The sequence below is a fragment of the Zerene cesonia genome, chromosome 13 (assembly GCF_012273895.1).
Source record: "Zerene cesonia ecotype Mississippi chromosome 13, Zerene_cesonia_1.1, whole genome shotgun sequence".
Lineage (NCBI taxonomy): Eukaryota > Metazoa > Arthropoda > Insecta > Lepidoptera > Pieridae > Zerene > Zerene cesonia.
Genome location: NC_052114.1, coordinates 9,389,702 through 9,401,774, shown reverse-complemented (window position 1 = coordinate 9,401,774; position 12,073 = coordinate 9,389,702). Strand labels below are relative to the sequence as shown.

Sequence of the window (12,073 nt, the reverse complement as noted above, 5' to 3'; positions counted from 1 at the left end):
ACCACTAGCAACTCATTAATTTAAGAGGGATTATAACCCTCCTCTTAACTTATTGACTACCTGTGCCCTGATTTTAAAATGTTGAAATCAAAAGTGAAGGTGATATTAATTTAACCTGAATGACTTTTCTGTTATTAATAAAAAAAAAAAAAAAAATAATAATATATAAGCTTTAGATAAAAAAAAACCTTATCTCATTAATTATATCAATATAATAAAAAGGTCAAACACTACCAACAAAATAGAAACAATGCAAAAATTTATACCAGCATTATGTTTGCAGATAAAATAAAATAATTTATCATATAAGAAACCTATGATCATTATTTCCCATTATGTTACATTTGGAATAACCAATTTATATTAAAATATTGTTATTATAAAGCTATTATAGCTTTGGCATAACATCATCCCATCGGATAGAGATGTTATTGATCTGTCTCCGACTGAGAGAGAAATATCCGAGGTGTGTTTCCAGGCAACACCATCCCTCCGTACCTTTACACAAATAATACAACACTCACTTTCCAGATAAAACACATTCTCAAAGCCCATTTCAGACATATTTCACAATTATTATATCACATATAACTGAAAATTTCAAAGGCAAGTCTGCATTATTGTGAGTCACAGTAACAATACTATCTAGTATTGATCAAACAACCGTTTCTATGCTACTGTTGACTGCTGAAGCTTATTTTGTCTGAGTTATGTGTTGGTGTGATAGTGGGGTTGTGCAGGTGTGTCACGCTTGGGTGACACCACCTGTCTATGTGTTACATGCATGGGTGAATGTGCATATGCTTATAGCTGTTGTTGTAACAGTTGGTTCCTACTGTTTTAAGTATATGTCCGTGATATTCATGTGTTTTATCACTGATTGTGAAAGAGAATTTGAGAAGAGCTTTTGTTAATTAGCTATTGTTTGCTGATTATGCTTTTGATTTGTTATTTTTGAGATAATCCTGTGATAATTCTATATATATCGACGCTCCCTGTATGTGGAATATCAATATATTGCTTTTCGCTGTGTGCGTGACAAAGTCGGTACCAGGTACTATATCGCACCCCTATCCCGATAGCATTGATAAGTTGATACGTAATCGGTTTCTTGCTTTTTTAGGGATAATAAACGGGGAGACAAAAGGATCATTATCGACACGGTCGTCTTTGAGGTAACTCGTTTTATTAACATCCGAATCAAACGTCGAAGACTGGAAAATAAAATAGAAATAAAACCAACCTGCCAGCCATACTATTCAGCCAATATTCATCACTGTTAATATTTTACACCTACTTATAAAATACTTTTTAAGAAAAACCTCAACTGTGTGACGAAATTATAAAGAAGAATGTGATAAATACTTTTTTATGTAACTGGAACTGTGTTGTTGTAGCTACACCCGTTTCCTAGGCTACGGAGCACGGTATCTTTCATCCGGGGAATAAAAAAACTGTCATTAGTGATAAAAGATGGCGCTGTTACTAAATTTGTGTGGCTTTGGAATATACTCGAGCGATTATTGATCGATCGTGAAATAAGCAAGCGATAGCGGGCTGATAGCTTCAGTGGAAAATTGTTAATTTCTATAAATAGTAACTCGTACCGCTACTTCGTTTGTCTTACAGAATAAAAAAGGTTTTCTTGGTGTATTAAATTATATTGTCTAAATGCAAGTTTCTCATATTTTGTATAAATGCTATTAATTGTGTATTAATTTTTGAATGTTATTTTTTGATTAAATATTATGTACTAGCACAATTCCCACTAATCATTAAAATAATCATTAAACACATTATTTTAATAATTCATTACCACAGAGCAGATTGATGTAGATACATTTCTTCTGGCAATTGTGTAGTGTATCTATTGATTAAAATTGTTGTCCAAGTTTTCCGACAATAAAGCTTATAGGAAATACCAATGAAATAACAGCTGTTTGTATACCTTCAACATTTTCGTCGAAATAATAAACAGTGTCGGAAGCAAAATCCGTGTTTATTTCTGCTTTTATTTTACTTTCTATGTTCTTCTTGTAAGTTGCAGAGTGTACTTCAGTTTTAAAATTCATGTTTTTTAAATTGAAGATCGAGTCCTTTATCTCCTAGGTAATTAATTTTATTTATCCCAGATTTTCAGAAAAAATCAATATGACATTTTTTTTATTTAGTGCAGATGTCAAATATGTTTCGCATTTATCAAAAGAGTTTGGCTTTTAATTTCACTAAATTTTCTACGACATTGAGAAACTTTAAATTGTAATTTGTAGTCTTTTTACTCTTACATTCTCGTGGTTATTTCCGTTAGGAAGTAGCACTTTAAGTTGTGAATATTAAAAAAAATATGAAATATATGACTTCAAGCTTCTTCTTTGATTAGATATTTTGTTATTTGTCCGACATCGGTCCTACAAAATAAAAAAATCCAAACCTCCCCCCCCGGTTTGGATCCAATTATTAAGATTTTCTTGTTTAATGTATAGTTATACTAGCGCGAACGGCTTGACCCGACTTCATGGTATATACCTATATAAGTAGTCACTGGTAGTCACTTTCTAGCCTAAAAACTAACAAACAATCACGAGATTAAAAATTAAACAATCACAAATTCGAATTGTATTTATTTGCCAGAATGTACCAAGTTACCTACATACTTTGACATCTATGATTATGGGTTTAATTTACTTATAAATCGTGATCTGTATGAATACATATCATGAGTTTCTTCATAATTTCAGTTTATACAATGTAATGAAGCTACACTATCATAATAAATTTTCAGGATCATAATTAAAGGATATCTACAGATTATTTCACAGGTTACATAACAACAATATTGTAATTTATAATAGCGCGCACTTTCATTCTCAAACATAAACCATTACATTTCTGTCTCTGAATTTACCTCACTCTCATAATGACATTCTAACTTCTGAGTGTATAACATACATATCTAGAATGTTTTTCGAAATGATCATGTAGTAAATGTAGGTATGTTTTGTAAATATAAAAGTCTATTTACGGAGTTTCTGTGCTATGTCTCTACGTCTTCTATTAAATCGTTATGAGAATAAATGATAAAAACGTGTAATAGATCGCATGAAACGGTTCTGTAAAAAAAGTTTAAAAACATGTTATGTCAGTTATGACATTTGTCAATTTAGAATCGAAATGTCAATGTTGTCACTTGACCAGTGTATAACGACACAAGTTTGTCAAAAATATCGATAAATATAATATATTTTTCTGGTTCGAGTACATTTGAATTTTAAAAATCGAGTAACATGAAGCTGACTATTAAGAAACTTCAGGGTGAGGAGTTCAACGTTGAGGTAAGGATTTTTTTCTTATTTCCATTGAAGAGTCAATTACAATAATAAAACATTATATTCTACAGGTTGAACCAACAACAACAATTCTAGAAATAAAGAAAAACATTGCTGTTAAGTACAAAATATCTGTTTCATTACAAAAGTTGTTGTATATGGGAAGAGCACTAATTGATGATCAAACTATTAGTTCGTATCCTGCTATAAAAAACGGTACCAAGTTGCACCTCATTGTACGAAAGCCTGAGACTCTATTGGAAGGTTCCACAAAATACTTTAAAGAAAAGGGAATGTCTGATGCAGAAGCTAAAAATACCGCTCAACATCTTGTTAAAATTGTAAAGGAGAAATTTGATAAAATGTCTTGGGATGATATTGAAAGATTAGCATGGGATTGTATAATGTATGAAACCGGCCAAAGTAGACCATCTAGCGACGGAGAAATGGAGTGTGATGATGCTATTGGCTTGTAAATTTATAAGTTTATTTAATTTTTTTTTATAAGAAAATATTTCATCTTTCCACATTCATAAATGGGTGATGTAATTTTGTGTAAATTATTTGGAAATAAATTACTTATTACAAAGACTAAAAATTTATTTGATTTTAATATTTGTCTAGTAATAAATCTAAAAATTGTACTATAAATGAACACAATTTACTTCAAATTGTATAATATTAAGTTCTTACATATGGGGAATGTCTACTCAAAACCATACCTGACTCATATTTGGTCTCAATTCATCTAAAAGAAGTTATTTCATGGCACAGGAATGCGGCTAGGTATCAGCATCATTTGTATATAATACAATTAGGGTATTAAATAAAACAATTATCTTGAGTTTCCTTTTAATTGATACAATATCTACTATTTATACAATTCAATGGCAAGTCAAGTTAACTCCATAGTGACTTACAATACAGGTAATTCAATAAATGCAATATTTAAATCCATTATGGATTTTTGAGTAATTTTAAAACTAATATATTTAAAAATGATATTTGAATCTGATCGTCTTTCAACATAAATGTATCTTAAATCATTTTTTTAAATTATTTTACTGTTGAATCCAATAAGATGACACCAATTTCATGAAAACAAAATGAACCTTGAGTATGTTATAAAAAAGGTTTAGACTGAATCTTTAAGACAAAAACATTTTAACAAACTACAGTGACTACATAAAACTGTGGAAATACATTCATTCATTGCATTGCACTTGAATCAACATTATACAATAGATATCACACATTAAATTTGTAGATTATGCGTTATAATATACCATAGTTGAGAACTTAAAATAATCTATATACAAAGACCAGATAATTATTGCTGTATTGAAAGCAATAAATCAACTATTTAACACAGATAACCAGTATCAAAACACACAACCATTTTTTTTTCCTATACGAAACGTTCATAGAACACACTGTATTGATAACTTTACATTTTTACCTCCTCAGACATATAGTGCAAGGACATTAACATACAATATTATACTACACACTCAGATATGTTTAAGAACAGCTTAAGTTATTGTGCATCCGTTTTCCTATATGGTGACTACACATTATTCAAAAGGGGTATAATGTTCATATTACCATTTAATAATATATCAACTATATGTATATCCCAAGTAATACCACTTTTTATTCTGAGCTAATACTGTTCAAAAAATGTAAAACTTTAAGGCTATAGGCAATAATGGACTGTCTAACTTCTGATAGTATTTTCTTAACATGTGATGTCAATAAGTTTCTTGCTACATTAGATTACAATACTAATGAAACAAGGTTTTTAAATTTACCCCAAAATTTAGTTTGTGATATAAAATAAAAGTGTATTTATTAATTTACAAATGATTCACAAAAGATAAGTAAATGTTCTATAGACTTAAAATATATACTGTTCCATATATGTACTTCATGAATACGACTTTATAAAATGTCGAACGATGTATAGCTACCATATATTGTAAAACTTATCTATCATTTAAGACACAAGCAGTGCTTTCTAACATGGCAGTAAGACTATATAATAAATAACACTGTAATGCCTATATAAAATTTTGACGCCAATATTTTAAACACTTCGTTGTTTATTACTGATAAGTTTTTCAAACATTAATAAACATTAAATTTTAAGTTTTTTTTTTATTTTACATTCCTTTTCAAATGGTACAAGTAATTATATAACTCACTACATTCACAACCTACTCAATAAGGATATAATATGTGTTATTATGGAGAGTTTATAAAAATTTCAAATAAATAATGAACCCTTGATAACTAGACATAGTGAATAGTCATTCTGAAAAGTATATAACAACAATATGCGATCAGATAAGACCAATCTTCAACTGAATTCAATCTTCGTCAAATGACCTAAATAGGACCAAGAATATGACATTAATTGTCATTTGAACATTGTATAAGTGTGTAATTCTTAACATTGTTCCTAACGAACAAAGTTTGTATTGAAATCGCATTAACATACCAAGATGGCTAATTATTAGTAGTTACATACATTTCTACTCGATAAATGGTTGTTCTACTCTAGTTTCCACGCGATTATGCTTTGTCCTTGTCACACTATAACATCTGAGCAGGAAGGCTATAGCGCATAAAGTATAAAATCAGTCGTAGTCACTGTCTTCTTCAGATGAGGATTCGGACTCTGAGCTATCTGGGTGGTTTTTTGTTATTTCTACGCAGTTGTCTACATCTGTCAGTCTTTTGAGTGATTTGCCTGGAAGTTAATATTAGATACAATTTATATTTTGTTAGCAAATATATATCGTTATATATTCGTTTACATAATAATTAAATAGCAAGTGAGACATTGACATATTTATTGTTGATTTAATTTGTTGATAAGTAACCAATACATTAATAGAAATATCTTGTTTTTTAGTTAAAAAAAAAAAAAATAGGAAAATATCAATAATAAGGTCTCGGCCATTATATTTGCATGATTATTATTTATTATATTATAATATATATTTATTATATGTTTTTGGGCACATAGCTTATTCTAAGATTAATACACACAACTTTTGAAGCGTAACGGAATGTTTTGTAAACGAAAAGCATATCGTTACGTGCTAATTGAATAAATACAATAAAATTACCAGTGAGTGTAGTGAGTAGCCTATTATCGTGTGGCGGCATATTGACGGCACCTAGCTTTTTTGCCAACTCCCGAGCACGCTCCGCACCAGGCACTGATAAAAAATATGTAATATAATTAAAGCTAATTTAATATTAAAATCGTTAATAATTTAAAAAATAGTATTATTGCCATTCAGTTAAAATGTCGTTAAAAAATAAAAAAAAAAATAAAAAAAATTGGTATTTCATACTCGAAACGCTATACTATATATAATTCATGTCGTTTATGTGAAGATCTATTATTATTAGATTTTGGTTCATAAGTAGAAGTATATTATATATAATACCTCTGGTACCCTCTTGGCTCGAGTCTTCAGTCATGGCAACCCTCTCTGTTCGATATACTCCGCTAACAAGGTCCCATACAAATAGACACTGAAAAGTATTACCATAAATTGAAAATTTATTAAAACTAGTATGCCACTGAATATAATTTATCATTACAAACCATTTAAAATATTATTATGGTTCTCTCGTATTTGATTTAATATATATATAATATTATATGATTTATAATATTATTTTCAAACTTCAAATATATAGTGAGGAAACTAGACAAGAGAACAAATAGATTTGTTGTAAAAAAATAATAAAATCCTAATGTTGTCTAGTATCACCTTTCAAGTGACACTTCACTTCAAAAAACAATTTTGTTTTGTATTTTATTGTCTCATCAAGAATTGCGGATTTGATTTCAACATTTTGAAAAGATAGTTCAAATTATGTAAACATTATTCTTAGTCGACTGTCTGCTTAGTATCGACTACTAAAGCTTGACAAGTCTCATCTTTTGTAACGCGTATTGTAAAGAAATCACCTTTTTTCGTTTTTTAGAGTGTTCTTATATATTTAATTCATTTAGAAATTAAATACTGTGCAACTTATTTAAAACGCAATTTAATCTCTTCAAAATCTTGGTGAACTTATCAATTTCTACATAAATAATACTCGAGTATAATCAAACGCACGAAAACACTATGTTAAAACAATTAATTAATTCTAATGATGTAGTGTCGGTAAAGTCACCTCGGCCGCATACTGGCGGCGGTGCTGCACGCAGCCGCACGCCACGTCCTTGCACGCGTCACACGCCCCCTCGCCCCCCTCGCCCGCCTCCCCCGCCTCGCCCCCCTCGCGCTCCCTGTCGTCGCTCGCCCAGAGCCACATCGCGCACAGCTGTATGACACAATATGGGAAGTTACAAATACATATTGCGACGAAGCGATATAATTCGTACTCAAACATATTTATTCAATGAGATTTCTTAAAGAAGCATTTTTGAATCGTCATAGCAAATAAACATTTACCACTGGCTTTGAAAGCAGTTTCTATGGAGAAGAGCCGGCAAGGAGCTCTGTAGTTGCTCTTTTCCAATTATGACAATTTTACAGTTTAATACGTTTGTTAGATTGTCATTCTTTCACGTTTGCGATTGGGTTGTTCATTTTGTGACGGGAGATAAAATGCTGAACAGAGGCTATACTTTTGTGAGAGACCCGCGGCTACACTCGCATGGTACTCGGGTTACAAGTAGCCTGTACATTAAAAGTAATACTAATCCAGACTATCAGCACTTTTGCGTAAAAACAAACTTTAGCGTTTATAATATATACTTATATTAAAAAATAGTCAAATATTTCAACTGATCAAAATTTTATAACAACATAATATTTATATATTAAACACACAATTTCTTCAAATCGCATAGCAATTAAATAGCATAATTTTTAAATACTACATCATATATTATAATCTCACCCCAGACAAACAGCCGCTCGACTGGCAAACATCAATCACATGGCAACCCCAATCGAAACAATACACGAATTTCTTGCCATTAATCTTGCACAGTCTCCCACAAACTTCGTTACACAACAACTCAGTGTCCAATGACCGTTGTTGTGCTCTCACAGTGAGGGGGGGTAAGGAAGGGGGGGAACTGCCTCTGAGCCTTTCCCATGCGCCCGAACCGATAGCTTGGAGGGGGGAATAGCCTGCCCCATGTCCGGTTAGGGGCAGGGCTACATGGTAACCAGAAATACAGTCATCTGAAATTATTTTAGGATTAATTTTTAATTCATTGAACAGTACAAGATAACCGAAAGTTCTTGTAATTTTTTCATGCTGTTGTATTAAGACAGTCCATTTCTGAAGTAGATGTCCTATAAAAATGCTGCTTCACATATAGATAACCAAAATATAAAAAAGATATATTGATTAAACAACATCGATTCAGTTACTACTTACCCTCTGAATCCGTTATAATAGACGTTATTTCATCATCACTTTCAACAAAATACCTTGTGAAGAATTTACTGCACTTCGAATTCTCCGAATGCACTAAATATGGATCTTGGGCACTGACAGGACAATCTGATAGGGTTTTTGAGGTATTATCGTGTACAGACACGGTTTTTAGAGAGCCATCGTCCAACATTTCCATCACCCTGTATTCCGATTCACTATTTCTATCCGATTCGAGTGATAAAAGTCCAGGATTTTTTAAATCCGAACTTGTGGTCGGTGACGGTGGCCTACTTATTTGATTATGAGCTCTTAAAACAACGCTTTCCACCGATGGAGACTTCGGTGTTCGCGTGCTTTTACTCGTCGATCCGGTAAAATATTTTCTATTACTTCTTAAAACTCTAAATGGTATTATATTTTCATTGTTATCTTCTGAGAATTCATATTTCTTATCGGCTAGGCGTCTCTTTCTGAACATGCTTAGTTTTTCACACTTTGTCTCAGCTTCTTCAACAAACTCGTACGCTTTTTCTGCAATAACTCTATGTGATTCATTGAATCTAGACATGCTCTCTGCTGGTCTTCTCCTTGGAGATCTTAAGGGTGGGCTTATAAGAGTTCTGATAGATGGGGACGGGCCTTCCCATTCTTCCATTAAATTATGGGAAATAGAGGATGCCTGAATGCACAATTCCTGGCCCATCATATCAGGCATATGTACTGGACGGGAGATTTGGTTAGGGTCCACTTCCAAATCAGAGAAATCAGCTAGAATGTTCTGAACAACATTATTCTGATATTTCGGCGATTGGAAGGGCGCTGAGAAATCCGAAGCTGGTGTACTCGGATTCATATCTACTGAGTTCAATTCCTCTTTATCTAATAAGAATTTGTTATCTTCAATATCATTTCTATCTTGGTCTGGTTTAACAAAATCTATCTCAAGAATATGTATAAAGTCCGTATATATAATAATTTGATTTGAATATGCTAGTTGTACAACTGGTTCATACATGCTACTGTCTGATGTGCAAAAAAATTTCGTGTGAATAGCGAAATTGTGTTCTAAACAACGCTTTCCCCAATTGAGATCATCTGTGAATAACATGAACCATATAAATACAAAAATTTTAAAATGGTTCCATTATTATGTAAAGAAAGTGAATAAATACATACCTTCTTCCCTTGATATAGCAGAACATTTTCTACAACCTAAACGAGGTACTCCAATAACACTGAGGTAGGATCTTTCCGAACATGAATCCCTAAAAAAGCAAACATTGTATAAATCCTTATCATTTGGGATTTAAAGGACCATATTGTATTGTATTTCATTCATGCAGACTATTAAAAGTGGACTGGAAAATGTGCAGGGAATGTGTTATGAAGAAAAAAAAATTGGCATTGAACCAAGTATGCAATAAATAATTGATGATCTTGAGTATGGTCTGAGTTTGAAACAAATTACATAACTAGTATGAGTCGAAAATTTTGTACAATCTTTAAATCAACATATCTTTAAATATTTTTTTTTAATAATAAAAAGCATAATATAATTTCGCAAATAGGCTCTGTATTTTTACACATGGATGAAATGTTTATTTATAATCTGATTATTTTTGTTCACAATGAGAACAAATAGAGAAATATTATGATGGGTCTTATGGTTAATATAAGATTATGTCGCCATGCAAATTAGACATGAGCTATCATGTGTAACAAACCAGTGTTTTTTTAAAGTGTTAGGGCTTAATATTTATAAATACAAAATACAAAAAATGCAATTGTATTCCATTTAAAATTGTCTTCAAACAAAAAGAAAATACTACTGTTCAATAATCACATAATATATCTACTATTCATGTAATCAAAATTAAACTATATCTACATAAACAACAAAAATCCTCCTTCAAAAAGTAAGAAATAAATATATGTTAAACTTACTGCTTTATTTAAGAATCTGTATTTGTTTTGCTTAATTTTAGTAATAGCATATTATTTATTTGAATGTAAAAATTTAAGTCTTCACAAGTGGACATAATTAAAATTAGACCGAAGGGAAAGCAGCTTTGGAATCAAATTGAAAAGTTCATGCATTTATGAAGACAGTTAAAAACCAGATTCATGTAAGATTGATGACAAATGGGATTAAGCAGTTTAACAGATTACTTACGCAATGCCATAAACAACCAGAACACCAGGGTTATGCTTCCACTGTGCCATTGATATTGTGACCTTACTGTCCACACAGTCATCTCCAAATAATGGCACACTGTGGACAGGTTTCACTACTTTGCCTGGTATCCATGACAGGAAATGCAATCTGTGGAATTATGATGCTATTAATAATAATAATTATTTGTAAGTAAAGACTAGAACATAGGTACAACAGTGAACTTAATAATACCTATGTTCTATATTTAAAGGTCATTGTAAACATATTTCTTAGAAAAATTAATTATTATTTTTTAGGATATTATCAGTACAGAATACTACAAACAGCTATGTATTATGTTCCAGCATAAATAATGTGTCTCTTAAATAAAATAATATCAATTGTATAAGCTTGACATTTTCTTCAAGTTTCTAAATGCACAATGCACCAGATATTTGTTAGTGTGCTACAATGTAATAGAAATAATATTAATATTACTCACGTGAATTTAGAGCTTTCTCTAAAATAAGCTTGATTATTACAACTATATGTAAAACTAAGAAGGAATTGCCCACATTGTGAGAATCCCATGAAAACATGTTGACGCAAATACTGAATAGGAACAATATCCATAAGGCAAAATCGCAGCCGCGGAGGGATTTTATCGAAAACCTTTCGTCCTCTTTCATTTGACTGTCTAGATGTACTTCCAAAAATCTGAAATAAATTTAATGCAAATTTCTAATCTTGTAAAACATATATCAATTTATTAAATTCAACACATCCACTTTTAAAATTAAAGGAAAACACTTTTATATGAAATAAACTTTAAATAAAATTAAGTTGAAAACAAAACCTCGAAGAAATGTTTGTTCGAAAAAACTGAAATGATAACTTACCTCCCTATTAAAAAGCTTATGAATTATATTATTTCTACTATTTGTGATGTTCGTTTGAGTATTGGAATTTGTTTTATCACAATCATTTTCACTAAAAGAATTAAAATTTTCGGACTCCTCAGATGAGCTAGAATCCATTTTCGTTTGTTTGACTGCTGTTTTGACATTAGACAAAGACATATAGCACAACAAATCAGTGCAGCCACTATAAATAAATTAAAATACTGTCTGTTCGCTAAGCCAAGCCAAGAAAATTTTTGTTATTTAAAAAT

At 31.0% G+C, this 12,073-nt stretch overlaps 2 protein-coding genes and 1 long non-coding RNA gene across 3 annotated transcripts; 2 read left to right on the top strand and 1 right to left on the bottom strand.

Annotated features, from left to right (window-relative positions):
- Nucleotides 1-405: 405 nt before the first annotated feature.
- LOC119831133 lies at nt 406-1,208 on the top strand. The gene is made up of 2 exons (XR_005287883.1): nt 406-1,054; nt 1,124-1,208. It is a non-coding gene; the product is annotated as an uncharacterized LOC119831133 (long non-coding RNA).
- A 1,955-nt stretch (nt 1,209-3,163) lies between these two features.
- On the top strand, nt 3,164-3,924 carry LOC119831182 (ubiquitin-like protein 4A). Its single transcript, XM_038354467.1, has 2 exons — nt 3,164-3,332; nt 3,398-3,924. Exons 1-2 carry the CDS (start codon nt 3,285-3,287, stop codon nt 3,800-3,802), a joined length of 453 nt encoding a protein of 150 aa, XP_038210395.1. The 5' UTR covers nt 3,164-3,284; the 3' UTR covers nt 3,803-3,924.
- Nucleotides 3,925-4,166: 242 nt separating this feature from the next.
- On the bottom strand, nt 4,167-11,953 carry LOC119831181. The gene is made up of 10 exons (XM_038354466.1): nt 11,802-11,953; nt 11,405-11,619; nt 10,921-11,070; nt 9,924-10,012; nt 8,748-9,842; nt 8,259-8,548; nt 7,527-7,676; nt 6,788-6,875; nt 6,461-6,553; nt 4,167-6,078 (listed from the first exon to the last, which is right to left on the bottom strand). The coding sequence occupies exons 1-10, from the start codon at nt 11,937-11,939 to the stop codon at nt 5,966-5,968; spliced, it is 2,421 nt and encodes an 806-aa protein (XP_038210394.1). The 5' UTR covers nt 11,940-11,953; the 3' UTR covers nt 4,167-5,965.
- Between the last annotated feature and the right edge of the window lie 120 nt (nt 11,954-12,073).

What these genes read in the sequence shown, in the direction of transcription:
- LOC119831181 (XM_038354466.1), bottom strand. Translation starts at nt 11,939, where the DNA reads ATGGATTCTAGCTCATCTGAGGAGTCCGAAAATTTTAATTCTTTTAGT. An exon ending in TGCTATATCAAGGGAAGAAG is followed by an intron (nt 9,843 to 9,923) that starts GTATGTATTTAT and finishes TGTTATTCACAG; the next exon opens with ATGATCTCAATTGGGGAAAG. An exon ending in TATTATAACGGATTCAGAGG is followed by an intron (nt 8,549 to 8,747) that starts GTAAGTAGTAAC and finishes AAATAATTTCAG; the next exon opens with ATGACTGTATTTCTGGTTAC.
- LOC119831182 (XM_038354467.1), top strand. Translation starts at nt 3,285, where the DNA reads ATGAAGCTGACTATTAAGAAACTTCAGGGTGAGGAGTTCAACGTTGAG. An exon ending in GTGAGGAGTTCAACGTTGAG is followed by an intron (nt 3,333 to 3,397) that starts GTAAGGATTTTT and finishes TATATTCTACAG; the next exon opens with GTTGAACCAACAACAACAAT.